The sequence below is a fragment of the Chelon labrosus genome, assembly GCF_963514085.1.
Source record: "Chelon labrosus genome assembly, chromosome: 21".
Lineage (NCBI taxonomy): Eukaryota > Metazoa > Chordata > Actinopteri > Mugiliformes > Mugilidae > Chelon > Chelon labrosus.
Window position 1 is genome coordinate 1,161,832 of NC_140354.1, and position 16,554 is coordinate 1,178,385.

At 40.4% G+C, this 16,554-nt stretch overlaps 2 protein-coding genes across 6 annotated transcripts in view; one reads left to right on the forward strand and one right to left on the reverse strand.

Moving 5' to 3' along the window:
- LOC311507116 (BAR/IMD domain-containing adapter protein 2-like) overlaps nucleotides 1-15,205 on the forward strand; it is a 54,886-nt gene extending 39,681 nt beyond the window's left edge. Inside the window, exons 7-15 of one of the 5 annotated variants that reach the window (XM_084571334.1) lie at nucleotides 3,198-3,350; nucleotides 5,275-5,514; nucleotides 5,685-5,916; nucleotides 6,455-6,656; nucleotides 6,779-6,847; nucleotides 6,935-7,088; nucleotides 7,311-7,348; nucleotides 12,111-12,153; nucleotides 12,624-15,205. In XM_084571334.1, coding sequence (XP_084427460.1) covers nucleotides 3,198-3,350; nucleotides 5,275-5,514; nucleotides 5,685-5,916; nucleotides 6,455-6,656; nucleotides 6,779-6,847; nucleotides 6,935-7,088; nucleotides 7,311-7,348; nucleotides 12,111-12,138 — 1,116 coding nt within the window. In that variant the 3' untranslated portion in view covers nucleotides 12,139-12,153; nucleotides 12,624-15,205. The other 4 variants (XM_084571332.1, XM_084571330.1, XM_084571331.1 and 1 more) reach the window with 4 other exon arrangements.
- Nucleotides 15,206-15,395: 190 nt separating this feature from the next.
- The window catches only part of aatka (apoptosis-associated tyrosine kinase a), a gene marked incomplete at its 5' end in the record, with an annotated part of 30,581 nt that continues 29,422 nt past the window's right edge, over nucleotides 15,396-16,554 (reverse strand). Inside the window, 2 exons of the mRNA XM_084569998.1 lie at nucleotides 15,396-16,254; nucleotides 16,348-16,528. Coding sequence (XP_084426124.1) covers nucleotides 15,989-16,254; nucleotides 16,348-16,528 — 447 coding nt within the window. The 3' untranslated portion in view covers nucleotides 15,396-15,988. The remainder of the gene's footprint in view (nucleotides 16,255-16,347; nucleotides 16,529-16,554) is intronic.

Here is a 16,554-nt window from a genome sequence, read left to right on the forward strand (position 1 = left end):
AGTTCTGGACTATGTGGTACAGTGTTGGGCACGTTACTTTTAAAAAGTAATTAGTTGTAGTTATTAGTTACTTCTCCCAAAAACTGAGTTAGTAACTGAATTACTCCACAATAAAAGTAACTAGTTACCAGGGAAAGTGACTATTGCGTTACTTTTAAAAAAAAAAAAAAAAAAAACGTTCTTGCCTTTTACCTTAATGAGGTTAAAGTAGTGCCTATACGTCCACCTTGATAACGGCAACTTTACCTCTGAATGCTCCAAACTTGCGTGCGTTTGTATTTAAACAACACCCGCCCAACTGAACACTGCCCCGCCGCTGATTGGCCTACCATGAAATCTTACCCTACCTCAGCCAGTCATCATCACTTATGCGGCTACCCCCCTTTGAATTCCCTGCAGGAAACATAAGCAGGTTTGTTGTTATGGATCCTGCTTAACTGTTCTTGTGTTTATTGTTAAAAAGTGCTTAACGTCAAATGCAATTTTTCGCTGGTGTATTAGGATTTTGTCCTGAATCTGTCAGGAGTCATGCTGATCACGTAAAGTCTGAATGTAAGGCCTCAACTGACATGCAATAGGTTTCATTTATATTCATAACGTCTGCCAAACAAGTCATCCCGGCTATGATGTAACCTGAGGTCACTCAAATATAATAGTGACTGGTGTCTACCTAGCCTTTTCCCACTGCATTCACTGTCTTGGGTTACTTTAGTGACCTTTTGAATGGTTAGAGAATTAGGCCATGTAGTTTTGACAAAAGGACCCAGAGGTTGTACCGAGGCTAGCAGAGTCTTCAAGAAACTAAAATGGTCAGAGTGACAGAAAAAAAGAAAAAGGGGACAGGCACTTTTAAATGGTCATTATGTGGCTTCCTTGATCTAACCGAGACCCATTCACAAACGATTGTGTCTGCCAGACGTCTTCACCATGGCATATTCTCTTCTTTCTCACTCCTCTCATTATTGTCTCTGCAGTATAGAGTATGACTCATACCAAGACAAAATCTCGAACTGTTTTTTATCCACAAGGAAGAAAAAGATAGAGAAAAAGGGGGAGATTGCAGCGTGGCAGCTCGAGTGGAATATGTACAATGGCATGATTTTTCTACCCCCTTCACAACCTGCCTTGTTGAGGGGATGGGCAGGGCTTTAATTGAACACTTCGTGTTTGATAAAGCAAAATAGCATTTGATTGAAACAGCACTTATTTTGAAATTAAAGTGAAAGGGAGGAAGAGAATATTAAGTCCCATCAGGAGAAAAACGAATGTGTAACCTTCTTCCATCTTCCCCTTGCTTGACTTGACAATTTGGCTCAGCAATTGTATAATGGAAGTTGGAATTCTTCCAGTGCTAACGCAAAAGGCCCTTCTTCAAAATGTTTATGTTCAGTGCCATGTAGCTTCTTTAAATATCCTTCCACACTTGAAATTCCAATGAACTGACCTCTAGGCTGTTGGCAGTGGGGAAGTAGTGTGCTCTGGTGGTTACTAAATGAAATACCTCTGCTGTGTGGTGGCGCCACAGGAGCTTATATTTGGCTGCAGGGGGGAACACCAGCTTTATAAACTTTATCAGTCTTAGGGGACTACAATGGAAAACCCTCCAAATTTTTCTCTAATGCTTCGAGAGCACTTCATTTGAGGAACTATGAATCACGCTGCAGCACAAACAGAAAAGAGGGATGTGTCAGTTTTCTTTGGTGTGTCACTGAGACTCAAATGACGGTATCACATCATTCACAAACGTCCTCCAGACTTTTGTAGCTGGTTTTGGAGTCACATGTGAAGGGTAATACTTGATGTTTGTCATAACAAATATGGCATACACTTGGTAACTTAAGTCCTTCCAGTACCCCTGGGAGGAGATCAAATCAATGCAAGTAAATATAACTTCCTCTTCTAGGTCAGTATTTCTCGCCAGATGTTACAGTATTAAAGCCATGAAGCTGGACTCAGTCAGCCTACTTTTAGTTCACACTAACCTGACATGTACACCAATCAGGCATAACATTATGACCACTGACAGATGAAGTGAATAACATTAACCATCTTGAGACAATGCTATGTACTGGCTTTTGGACCTGGCCATGACACTCCTTGATGGCAGCAGCCATCCCCAGCAGGATGCAGCCTGACACAGGCACACACACAAAAATGGTCTAGGAACGACTCAAAAAACATGAAGAACGGCACAAGGTGTTGACCTGGCCTCCAATTCCCCATGATCCCAAATTGATCAAGTATCTGTGGGATGAACCACAGAGGCCCCTCCCCTCAAACAATAGATCCCAAAGGCCCCCACTAACAACATTCTGTTGCTAAACACCACAGGACACCCTCAGAAGGCCCATGTCCGTTCTTCGATGAGTCACAACTGTTTTGGAAGCACAAGGGAGACCTACACAATATTAGGAAGGTGGTCATAACGTTATGCTTGTTCGATGTATAACCATATACACAAAAACACATAAATGTGATTTCCTCTTCAAAGCCAGACTCCCCATAGCTTCTCACCACTATTACTGGCCCTTGTGTGTATTTATGGTTGCCGTTGGCATTTCCCAATTTTAGAGAGATCATTCTAAGACTATCTGACAGCACTAGATTCATATTGACATCACTTACTCTTATAAAGGCATTAACACACATATTATTTGTTATTGTCCTGGATGTAAAATGGATTAGCGGGTTATTATGAGCAATTCCTCCTCTACACCGCAGGACCTGCAGTCATAATTGATTTGCCTCGATACACTCTGCAGGGAAAATCTTCCCAGGGAAAGTTACTGAGTAAGGTTCTCCCCTTACACAGCTATTACTGCCAAGGTGCACGCAACCCCTAATCACTCCAGTGGGGCTGTGCAGTCATCGACAGTACAAGACTGTGCTGTGCTGTGCTGATGAATGTGTGTATTTGTGGGAATGTGAAGCAAGGTGTTATTGAAGGGAACTTTTTTCTTAAGTTCTTTAGTTTAGAAGCATCTGCAGTACACTGACATCTCAAACTTATTTTTTTTTCTCACTGTCCTTTAATTCTAACAGCAATAGGAAGGCCTTTCAAAATAAAATGTTCTGGCCACCTGACTTGTGTCACAAACTCCTGCATGTGGATTTTTTTGGGACAAGTCTGTACATTCTATGCTCAACCAAAGAGGTAAATTATAATTAACTGTGTGTCATTGTGTGTTCTCATTCAGTTTGTGGAGACCATCAGCAGTAAGCAGACCGAGCTAGACACCTTCATCGCTGAGGGATATAAGACAGCTTTGTCTGAAGAACGTCGTAGGTACTGCTTCCTGGTTGACCGCCAGTGTGCTGTGGCCAAGAACAGCAGTGCCTACCATGGCAAGGTAAGGGTCACATTGTTTTTTTTTGTTTTTTTTTAATTAAGTTCTGTCTTGATCATGTGTAAGTATTTGTTTGTAGTAATATTCATAGAGCTTAGAGTAGCCTGTTTTCACCACTCTGAGACCCAAATCTGATAATAAAGTTCATTCACTTTCAAATCAAACACACTCTCACAAATAGCTTATCTACTAATATTAATTATTAGTGAAAGTAGAAATAAAGCCTCTGAGTTGAGTGAGTGTTTCTAAGTTCATAGTGCATTGTAGTTTATTCCAGTAGTCAGATGCATGGAATTGGACACTTTCAAATCATCATGATAAAAAGATGTCACTTTTAATCTTTCACCCAGATCAGATGCACATTTTATTGTGCATTGCATTAAAATAAGTTTGTGCAGAGCTTGTTAAGTCAATTTGTAGAACTTCTCCTTCTATCCATTACCTATTACAGCTTATCCTGTAGTCACGGCAGGACTAGTCTATCACTTGGCTGCCACAGACAAACAACCTTTCACACTTCCATGTACACATACAGCCAATTTAGAATCACCAGTAAACCATTTCTCTTTGCTAACTTCTCCCGATTCTTAAGATCAGTGTTATTTTAAGCTCACCTGCTGTAGACAATTGCTCAGCAAGAGGAGCAAACTAGGGAGATTTACAGTTCTAAGTCACATCAGCTTTGACTGTTCCTGTGGGCCTTTTCATTTTAAAAATTCATTAAGGCTCTAGAGAATGCCCAGCTGTCAGGCATGTATGAAGCTGTAATCCATCATTGTAACTTACTGTAGCGTCTGCTCTTTTGTTGTGTGTGTGTGTGCTTTGCTTTTCTTCAATTTATGAAAGCCAAAAAGGACAAACAGTTGAAGAGTTGTGACCAATATTGCTAACAACAGTAGAACCTTTTAAAGAGGAATTCTTAAACCAGATTTAGTCAATTTATCTGTTTATCCTCCTCAAGAATATCAAATCCTTGGGTAATGGAGTATGTCAGTCTCCTGGGATTACTTGTGGGGGCGTGAACTGCCAGCCTGAAGATGTGGTTGAAGAAGAACGTGTGTGTGTGCTTCTTTTTTTCACCACGGAGTGAAGTCATTAATCGGGATGGGGGTGTGTGTGGGATGAGTTCACCTTCAGCAAACTATGGAATCCTTTCCCAGAGGGATCCAAGTGTGTGTTTCTATGTGCACAGTGTATCTGCATGTGCATGAGAGACAGAAAAAGAGATTATGAGCATTACAAATGTATGCATACAAAAGTATGAAACACGTGTGTAAACGGTATCCGTTTCTGTAACTCTGGAAATGAATAAAACTGAAATTTGGTAGTAGAAAGAACAGCCGTGTCCACAGGCTGTGAGATGCTGCAGTGGGCAGCTTGGTTGTATGTAAGTCTGCCTCACCCACGCAGCACATTATCATAGCTGTGTAAAGGGCCATGGTCAGGGGTGTACAATGGGGAAATATTTTTGAGAACTGAATATATATACAAAACTGAAGGTTTATCTAAGTAAATGCTCAGCTGAGCTTTTTTCTCTGGTCACATTGCAGATACATCAATACCTCTTCTCTTAAAGTAATTCTTACCTTTCTGACATTTTTACACTTTTCTTTTGTAATCTTAAAATGTTCCTACTAAGCATATAGCACACTAAAATGTAAAAGAAATCCACCAGGTGTTAAAACTCATCAGTATTCAAATCTCATATATTTGTTATAAAAGTCTGCATGCGTCAGGGGAGGAGGGGAGCATCAAAGATCAGGCAGGGGGAAGCGGGTGGGACTTTGGAGGGAGGAGGAGTTGTTCATGATCAAATTTTTACTCTGCTGTGCAACATGTCATGAAGGTAAGAATTGCTTCAATACTGACACGGTTTATGCGTTTATTCTTTTTTTGTTTGTTTGTTTCTCCATTTTCTTTCTTTTAGGGTAAAGACCTTCTCACCCAGAAGATCCCAGTGTGGCAACAAGCCTGCTCCGACCCCAACAAGCTCCCCGAGAGGGCCATGCTCCTGGCCCAGCAGATGGGCTCTGCTCTAGGGGGCTCAAGTCCCCTGCACACCTCCAAATCCAACCTGGTCATCTCAGACCCCATCCCCGGGGCCCAGCCTCTACCTGTGCCCCCAGAGTTGGCCGTTTTTATGGGTAGCGGCCTCGGACACCCAGCGGTGAGTTTAGCAAATGAATGGCTGAAAAAAAATACAATATGTTAAAACTAACACAGCATCACTTCAGCTAAATCCACATATTTAATGACGTTATATATATATATATATATATATATAAAATAAGTTTATTGTGCTTACTGAATCCCAGTGTCTGCTTGTTCTTGTTACAGAGACTGATGGGTCCTGATGGTATGTCTATGGTCAATGGGACAACAGGAGTTCACGGAGAGGAATACTGGACAGATGGGGGGACAATGTCCGTGTCCCAGATCAGGCCTTCATCCCCTCAAACCCAGGCACAGGGCCCTTCCCAGGCCCCGCCCCAGAGGCAGGTCAGCGATGTGTACTCCAACACCCTCCCTGTCCGCAGGCCTGCCCCTGCCAAGAATAAAAACCCAGTGGGTAAGATATCTGAACACCTCTAGGCCTCAGTGAAACGGTAGCACTGCAGCAAGAAAATCAAATTTTAAATCCAGCATTGAAAACTCCCATCTGTTTACTTAAATAGATTTGCAAGCTCTGAACTGAGGATTAGTTCAAATTCTGAAATAACAAGAACCCTGAATTGAGGAGCACTTTAACATTGCACAAACAAATGCAGTAATGATAATAATAAATGACTGTGCTGACCATTAACAGCTCATCAGTGTCCCAACAAAGGAGCAAGGACACGCAGCAGAAACTTAGATTTGTGAAAAATACTGCTATGACTTCCAATTATAGGTCTCACAGTTATCTCAACTCTACTATTATCTGTAATATCAGTAAATGTGGCAGAGTTTGTGATTGTTTATTAATATGCTGTGGAAGGAGTTGCTAAATTTGGAGCACCTCTCTGGCTACTGAGCCTAAAAATGTGAGTTTCACCTTTAACCAGCACCACAGTTCAGAGCATTTTGTGACACTGGTAATGTTAAGCACTGCCTGAAAATGTCCACAGGAGAGACACGGACCCTGCCCAGGTCCAGTTCCATGGCGGCAGGACTGGAAAAGAACGGACGCGCCCGTGTCCAGGCCATCTTCTCCCACGCCGCAGGTGACAACAGCACCCTGCTCAGTTTCTCAGAGGGAGACGTTATAACTCTGCTAGTGCCTGAAGCCCGTGATGGCTGGCACTATGGGGAGAATGAAAAAAACAAAATGTAAGTAATATATTCATTTATTCAGTCTTGCCTGAATCCATACTGTGAGCCTGGGTAAATATTTGTCCCGTATTTAGGTACATTGAAAGTGTACAGTTAACAAGGTTTGTACTTTTTCTCAGGCGTGGCTGGTTCCCATTCTCCTACACACGTGTGCTGCCTGACAGTGACAGTGAGAAGCTCAAAGTGAAGTAAGTGGCACTTTTTTGTAAATGGTACGTCAACATAATAAGGCCAAACGAATCAGGCTCAGGATATTTACATTTTTACCATTCCAGCCTGCACCATGGGAAAAGTAGCAGCACAGGGAACTTGTTGGAGAGTGATGCATCACTGCCTACACCTGACTACGGCCTGACCGCCCGACTCCTGGCACAGAGTCTAGCACAGACCCGACCACGTCCCTACAGCATGGCAGGCTTTGGCACACAGGTAGTATAGCATGCAATGAACTTGTTACTCTTGGGTGCTTAATTTGCAGCCACCATCTGATTTAATCTCATGTTGCATAATTGGATACAAGTAAATCTGCAGAAACTCATTTTTTTGCTCAGATTCTGCTGCCCCCTAGTGTTTGCATTTAAATGTAGCACACACTTCAATACTAGGTAAAGGACTGTAAAATAATACATGTTCTTTATTTTATTTTTTCAGCCTGCTATTGAGGATTATGATGGCCGCTTTGCCACAAGGTAAGTGCTTTTCCTACCTGCCTACTGAGTAATGATTGAATGTATGACTGCCACTGCCATGTGAAGAATTTAGCTTGAGTAATTGTGGATGGAAACCCAGACTCTCAGTTTAGAATTTCACCTGGATTGCTACATGCTACAGCGCAGCTTAACATACACAAAACTGGAAGGAAGTTTTTATGATTTTTATGACGATGATTTTTTTATACTCTAGTCAGTAAGGATCCCAAATAGTGCTTGATTTTTCACGAAACTGCCACATAGTGCAGTACACGTAGGAAATGTTATTTTTATTCTGTGACTTTATGTTCCTGTGACAGATGCAAGTCTTTTGCTTTGTTTCTATGAGCATATATTTGTGTTGGTAAATGAATTTCCTCAGAAACCCGGTGTCTAAGTACAGTCACCCATTATTATCCAGAATGAGGTATTAGGCTGAAACTAACAATATACAGCGCCTGGCCAAAAAAAAAGTCGCCACCTGGATTAACTAAGCGAATAGGTACAAGACTCCTGTTGGATAATTACTGCACGGGTGATTATCTTTCAGCTGACAACAAGTTATTTAACCCCAACTGATGTAATGAGTAGGTCATGGAAAAGATGTTAGTCTGTTTGAGAAGGGTCAAATCATTGGCATGCATCAAGCAGAGAAAACATCTAAGGAGATTGTAGAAACTATTCAAATTGCGTTAAGAACTGTCCAACGCATTATTAAAAACTGGAAGGATAGTGGAGAACCATTGTCTTTGAGGAAGAAATGAGGTCAGAAAAAAATCCTGATTGATCGTGACATTTGATGAAATCAAATCGAAGAAAAACAACAGTAGAACCCAGGGCTATGTTTAATAGTGAAAGTAAGAGCATTTCCACACTTACAATGTGAAGGGAACTCAGCTGTTCAAGGGAACTGAACAGCTGTGTAGCCTTAAGAAAATCACTAATCAGTGAGGCTAACTGGGAAAAAAAGGCTTCAGTTTGCTCGGGAACATAAAGATTGGACTCTGGAGCAATGGAAGAAGGTCATGTGGTCTGATGAGTCCAGATTTACCCTGTTCCAGAGTGATGGGGGCATCAGGGTAAGAAGAGAGGCAGATGAAGTGATGCACCCATCATGCCTAGTGCCTACTGTACAAGCCTGTGGGGGCAGTGCTATGATCTGGGGTTGCTGCAGTTGCTCAGGTCTAGGTTCAGCAACATTATGTGCCCAAAGAATGAGGTCAGCTGACTACCTGAATATACTGAATGACCAGGTTATTCCATCAATGGATTTTTTCTTCCCTGATGTTCACGGGCATATTCCAAGATGACAATGCCAGGATTCATGGGGCTCAAATTGTGAAAGAGTGGTTCAGGGAGCATGAGACATCATTTTCACACATGGATTAGCCACCGCAGAGTCCAGACCTTAACCCCACTGAGAATCTTTGTGCTGGAGAAGGCTTTGCACAGTGGTCAGACTCTCCCATCATCAATACAAGATCTTGGTGAAAAATGAATGCAACACTGGATGGAAATAAATCTGGTGACACTGCAGAAGCTTATTGAAACAATGCCACAGCGAATGCATGCTGTAATCAAAGTTAAAGGTGGTCCAACGAAATATTAGAATGTGTGACCTTTTTTTTTTTTTTTTGGCCAGGCAGTGTATTTTCATGTCTGATTATTGTTGTAGTTTTTCCCCTCTCACCATATTACGTTTAAAACCAATAGTCCAAACTTCAAGTGATTTTAGACATTCAAAACGCTCCATCAGAGATGTTAATGAGGAGCATATTTAAGCTCAAGCAGTAGATCAGATTTTAAAATCTCCACCTTGTCAGATATATGCAAAGTGTTTTCTTTTCTCTCTTCATGATCCTTTCCTCTTGGCTGTTTCTTACTTCTCTTTATAAAACTAATGAATACATTCTAGCAGGATCAGTGTCTCAGTTTATTTTCAGAGTGCTCTTGGCTCAGTATATCTTAAGCGTAATCCTATGAAGTCCTCGCTGACTCACCCAAGTCAATAAGGTTAAGGTTAGGAATTATGCTCTGCCTGTCTCTGTCCAACCAGGGTACACGTGGACTGTATGAATATAAATGTTTCTGTTTGTGTGTGAGGCTGTGTGTGTGAGAGTGATACGAGTTCTTGAATGTATGTGCATTTGTACTGGTGTTTGGTGCAGTACAGTAGAAATCATGCTGACCTCATCTCAGTTATCCCTGCTTGCTGGGGCTTTGGGCACCTGTGTCAAGCTGTTTTACATACTCCTGTCTGCTCTAAATGTGTTATTTTTTGTGTCAATATTTTGTGACAACACTGTCCTAACAGGGTGTAGTCACCCCAACAGGCTAATCTAATTAGTCTAATTACATCCCTCCGGCTTAGGAGATGACTTAATGATTTTCTCATCAACTATAGAATATTGGTTTTGTCTACCTTTTAGTGACTGGTAGCTTCATATGTGCAATAGTTTCCAGTCAGCAAACATATCTGCATATAGGTGTTGATGAGGGAATTGGAAGTCCAATCTTCCTGAATACAGCACGTGTGTTTGGAGTTGTCGCTGCAGGTGGGGGCGAAGCAGATTTCCCGACCCCACCTGCACTTCTCCTAAACTCTACACTGCCTCCTTGTGCCTGTCTTGTCTTTCTCCATTTCTCTCTGAGTGTGTCCGACCTGGCAAGCTTCCTTCTCTCTTTGTTCCACAGTGACAGTCCTGATGGCAAATTGATTTCGACTGTGTGAGAACAGACATACAGACAGAAACAGACAGCTCCGGATAGCACAGGGGCCTCTTCCTCCCCATCTTTTCCTCCTCTTAACCTCCCTACTGTCCAATTATCTCCACCTCTTCTCCTCTGCCTCCACACATACCCCTTCTCCGAATGGAAGAGGCCAGTTTCATCCCTCCTTTCTGTCCTCTCTTCCTCCCCGGGTCCCTCGTTTCCTTCTTCCGTCCATCCTGGGTGCTGCTGCTGGTGGTGTCGGTGTGGACAGTAGCGGTTGGTGGGTGGAGGATTGCGTTGAGCGAGAGAGCCAGAGCGGGGCCTACCTGCTCGGCATGCAGCGATATGGACTCTGAATACTCTAGCTCTGATCATAGTCCACCATCATGGACTGATCTCTCAAGAGACTGCCTTTGCTACTGCCTGTCTTTCATGCATGTATATAGTTGTGTCATTTTGTCAAACTAAAGGACATGTTCATATACTGTACAAGTGCCAAAAGACTTCAATGTCGTACTAAAACCACTGACTAAATGGCCTTTTTAAGCACACGTGGGGCCAGTATCATTGAGTTCCCACCCAACACACAGGCTCAAAAAGCTGTGCAGCAGATTACTATGTTTCTGTTCCGAGAGATCCTGTAGGTCCTGCTGTGCTTCCTTGTGTCAGTGCTAGACTTGAGTTTCCGTCCACAAGGTGTGTCATATTTGCCTTACTTTGCTTATTTTCTATTGAACACATACTTTATGTTCAATGAAGCAATTTTTCAAATTAAACTTCACGAATATACAGTGTCTACATATATATTATTATATTGTTGCCATCAATCCACCAATCTGCACTGTATTATGGTCATTGCAAAAACCCATTCTGATAAAAATTTCAATTAAACTCCAATATCTTGAATTTTCGGCTGAATTTTCCACAGGAATTGCCAGCTAAAAGAAAAAAAAGAAAATGGCTCACTCCAATATCTTTCAGTTCGGTCTTTTTTTTCTTTCTTTGTTTTTTTGCCCATGGAGGCACAGTGACTTTGGAGGAGTCGATGGTCTTTTGTCGAGTATCCACAATAACAACTGTGAATTAGTTTTAGGTTAAATGACAACCACGGCTTTTGCAGCTTTCAGTGTTATTTATTATTGTATTCCCTTGAGTGGATATGGAGTTTTGGTCTTTTCTTTTAAAAAAAAAAAAAATATTGTCTTTGTAAAAAAAAAAAAATGAAAACATATTTCCAGAAACGATGAAAAACTACTGATTAGTTGTGTATCTTATGCATGCTGTGGAGGGATACCAAAAATGTGATACTAAAAATTGACCTTGAATGTATGGTGATTTTTACAAAGGCATTCTAAATAAAACATATCTCTATATATTAATAAACACTTTGGTCTGAAGAGAAATCTGTTCTGTCGGTGATAATGGCATTTTCAGTTTTGTTGAACTTTTTTTGTTCTATATGTATTAAAGCTACGGCTACAAGCTAGTTTTTATTTCCCCCCCTTTAAATAATTCATTTTTGTTCAAATCAGCCACCCTTGTGTGAATCATTTCAAGCCACAGCTGTGTCCAATAATATAGCTTCATCCTTACAACTCCCCCAGCACACATAGCATCTGCGCTGCTCTGTCATTGTGAAAAGTGTCAGTGTGTGAGATGGTGCTGTGCACAGTATGCCTATTGTGAGTATCTGAACTCTGCTGGCCTGCTTATCTGTTTTGATTGTATTTTACATATGCTTTTTGCTTGACTCTGAGCTGTATTTGGGTTAAAGAAACCATAATGCACACATTTGTGCAGACAAACCGTACAATGAAATTAGTTTTTCCTAAGACAATCTTATTTTTTGTAAGTGAACATACAGTAGTGTATACGATGTGGCATGTTGAGCATGAAGTGTGTACTTCTATTATGCATCCTTCATTTCAGTACTTATTATTATACCGTATGTTCGTCTTGCATCAGACTAACCGGTGTCCTTACAAAATGTGACCCATGCATGAACTGAGAGATGAGCCATTCAAACCCAAAGGTTCTCTTTACCTTCCAGTTTGGGTCCAGAATTGTCCCGGTTCTGAGGGAACAGGACCTCCGTAAGTCACCAGTCTCCATTGCCTTTCAACCAACCAATCATTTTTCTTTTTCTCTCTATTACTGCCTGGTTCTCTCTGTTGTTGTCATTGGCTGTCTGGCTGCAGTAGGATGATGGGAAACACTGGTCCTTTCTATCCTTTGGCCTCTTTGGATGTGGCAGGATTTGGTCCTGTCAATCCAACAGTCCTTGGGTTGTTGTTGTTTTTTTCCTTCTGTAAAATATCACACAGAAAAGACACTAACCCTGCATGCATGTCTGAAATAAGCTTATTTTTTTCCTCTTACTTTACTTGGGTTTTCTCACCACATGCTTGCTAAAACTTACAATACCTCAACTTACTTTGAGAAACTTTAGGAAAGCTGATTTCTTTGGGTGTGGTTACTTAACTGACTGTGTGTGTCTCCAAATCCTGTGCTATGCTCGAGCTAACTATACGTGTCTCTTGTCTTGCCCCTCCTCTCCCCACAGTGACCGCGCCCTGGAGGTCTACCTCCGGCCTACCTTCTCTGATGACCGATCTGCACCCATCTTCTACTAATGGCCTGCTGTCCCCTTTTTCCAGTCATGGGGGGAGAAAAAAATGGCCATCATTGTAATATTTCAATTGTATTATGTTATCACACGAGGCCCCAAAAATGTGATTGGGGAAATTTCCCATTAATCATTTGCAGAGGCTTCCATCACCATTTAATTTGTCAGCCTGAATTTTCAAGCACAATAGATTTTATAAGTTACTTAAACCACAGCAGTAGTGGATAAGGTATGGTTAAGATGTTTAGTGATTGCATCTCATTATTATTTATCTGCACTTCTCTGATGGAATTGCGTTTTTCTTCAACACTATAATCAGCACTATACACTGTAAATTTCATTAAAGATTATTTACATTAATGAGCAGTGAAGGCGCCCACTGCATTAGTTGTTTAAGTTAGACCTGAGTGTCAACATAAGATGGTCGGAACAGTTTTCCCTGCATAACTGTAATGTGAGCTGAAGACAGACTTGTAGATTGAATACTGCCACAGGTACTCTAGCTAGAACTGGACAGCTGGTGAGTAAACTATAATTCTGCTTCTGTTTAATTGATATAGAACTATATATTTACTAGTTGTGATATATTCAGATTTTCAATGTGGGAACTGTGCCTTCTTCTTTTTCTTCTTTCCATTTTTTTTTTTTAATTTAAACATATGCTCATGACATTGTCCTTGTCATTCTGAAACTGGTTTGAGGGAACATGCGTCACAGTTTTAATTGTATTTTTTTATTCCAGAAAATGTCAATGGGATTATTTCACCCTTTTGTTTTTATTGCTTTTTTTCTTTTTTCTTTTTTTGCTTGAGTGAGCTTGGGCCGTGACATAATCTAAGAATATTTTTGAATTGGTAGTCTTTCCTTATCTTTGGATTTCAGTAATATCTAAGCTGCCAGATAGCCAGGAGATAAAACACAACGCAATTAGTCTTTTTTTTTTTTTTTTTAATAGTTAGCTTTGAGGGAGTGGTAGTTTATCATATAAGGTACAGTATTATCATAGCTTTGATCATTCATCCTCAGTATTATAAAGTACAGTCATCTGAGACAAGATCTTAGAACAGAGACAATATCTACAGTATAATATGTAGGGATGATGGGGTGAAACTGCGTGATCTAAAAGCAAAACATGTGTATGGTTGTGTGAATGAGCAAAAATGCCTTTTTGACTGCATTGAATCAACAGTTACACCATAAGAAAAGTCATTTTTTTAATGGATGAGTCCTTCCTGCTGAGAGAAATGATCATGCTTATGTTACACAGCTCATTTGGGCATCAAGTTTCAAATGTATTTTTTACTTTTATATAGCTATCATTTTCTCCATTTCTCACCTTTATCACTGTTTGTATATCTGTACTGTACAGAAAAATCCATATTAATCATCTTGTCCAAAATAAAACCAAATTGGCACAGACATTGTGTTTTTTATGTGTAACGTCGTATATTTTCATGTTTTGTTTGTTGCAGAAATCTGAGCATCTCTTGACACTGGTGCAGAAATGTATCACAGAGTCGAGAAGGGAAAAAAGTATTTGGATTTATTTGTTTAGGATAGTACAACAGCCATGAGTGAGGGACAAATAAGATTCAGCAATGGTGTTACTACTAGTGCATAGAACAACCCACCTCACCTTCTCCAAAGGCGTCAGACACTTAAGCCAATGGGCTTTGTAATATCTCTTTGGCAAATCATCTTTTTGAATGCTTGTACAAAAATACTAGCAATGTTTCGTTGTCTTAAACTTACAAGAACTTAAAAGGCATGGTGAAAGCATACAGAATTGGCACTCGGGGCTACAGAAGGATAGAGAGGGCAAGGGAGTTGTCAATACATTAGTAGTAATTCAAGTCAAGCTACCTGCTACGTGTTGATATAAGATTTATACAGTATGTCTTATTTTTAATGTTTTTTTTTTGTGTACCTCCAACCTGGACATCCAGCACAAATGTAAAAGATGTTTAATTTATGACACAGTTGACAGTACATATAAACTATACATAAAGATGATAAGTGACATTCGACATTTATGATTGCCAAGTTGACACTGACTCCATTGAACTGAGTTAGAACACCTCTCCATCCCTTTGTCATTATATCACTGATGAAGTGGGAATATGACACAAAATAAAGTGAACCTATATGTGGCACTGTGGACACAAACTGGGAATATCACGTGTTCACTGTTCACACAGCCATTTCCTTCTGGGGTAATGAAGAGCAAAGAGACTTTACAAAGTGCTTCAGCTAGATATGGTAACAGCAGGTATACAGTGTATGTTTTCATTAAGCACAGTGAGATGTGGTGAAATTAGCAACTGTCAACACCACTTTCTCCTGTCTTATCTAAGCACACTGGAGTCCCACAATCAGGATGATTTGTATATGACGTTGATGAAAAGACAAATTAAGCACCTTCAACTATGAACGCCATCCACCAGCCATGACCGTTAAATAGAATAAAATGTTTGTTTGGTAATAGTTAACAGCATCTTATGCAACGATCATTGAGCACTGTTTTCATACAATTCCAACAATGAGAACTTTAACAGTCTAAAGTTGGTGGAAAATACCAGGTCAATGGTAAGCAGATGGGCAAAGGTTGTCAGCTATGAAGCTTGTCATTTCATATATATATATAATATATATATATATATATATATAAGATTTCTATTACTATAAACAACATGATTTGACTTTCCACTTTCTAGGTCGTCACAATCAGGTTGCCAATCCAGCAGATATTGCTCTTTCTTTGTGAGATAAAAGAGCAATGTGCAAATTATTCAGGGTGTTTCACTACAATGTGAGGCACTGTCTCATAAAGGGTCACCAGGGTCAGATGCCCCAAATGCTGATAAAAATAAAAACTCTGTAAAACATATATAATGTATATAATGCTTTTCTGTGTTGAGAAGAACGTCTTCTGGTCCCAGTGGCAGAGCGCTCAATCTTTCGGACTATCTCCACTGTTCCCTGTTGAACACAAGTGAGAGTAAATATGTTTAAAGAAATAAGGAAATACAACTAAAAATGTACAACAGAGCCTAATCAAACCGATTCAGTTGATACCAAGTGACACAAAGATCTGTTTTTAGTGCCAAATAGTTACTTGGCTGTATGTCTGAAAATACTATAACTTTTAAAGTTTCATATCTCACATTATGGAAATGTCACTCAGAGACACTAGCCCTAACCCTAACCATAATCCATGGAAAAATGCCCAAACAAATCATTACTTCCAATTGCCTTCTTTAATCATAATCTTTAGATTCAATACAATAGACAGATTAGTATAGCTAAACTATCAGGATACCTAAACAAATTTGAATTAATGGACAGTCAAATAGTTTATACAGACCTGTTGCTGAGCCTATGTTTGAGTCGGAAACATGTGTGATGGAGAATCTTGAGACCATAAAACGGTTCAGTGCTACAGCGGCCGGTTTAGGAACCTCAGGACTGTTGGATATGGTTGTGGGAGAGGACGCAGGCATTGGTGTGGTGACAGGTGAGGATGAACAGGGCTCAAAAGACGGGTCATCTTTCCATGCATAACTCCCACCTGCATGCACACATGTAGAAAAAACTGACGATTAAGCCAGGATAAATCCGTTGTATCAGTTGGACTTCTTCTTGTAGTATTTTACGTTCTCACCTTCATTTGAGTTGTTTCTGTCTGTTTCTTCAGCAACGCAGTGTGTTTCACAAGACTGGCCTTCAAGATTAGGGTCAGGTAAGGGCTGGTGGTCAGAGGTCTTTTCCTCTGAAGAATCCTGTCCAGTGGGCTCTATTCCTGTGGAGAAGGCATAGTCAGCCAGCTCTCCAGTTGGGCTCTCCTGGAAATCATAAACCACAATTTAAT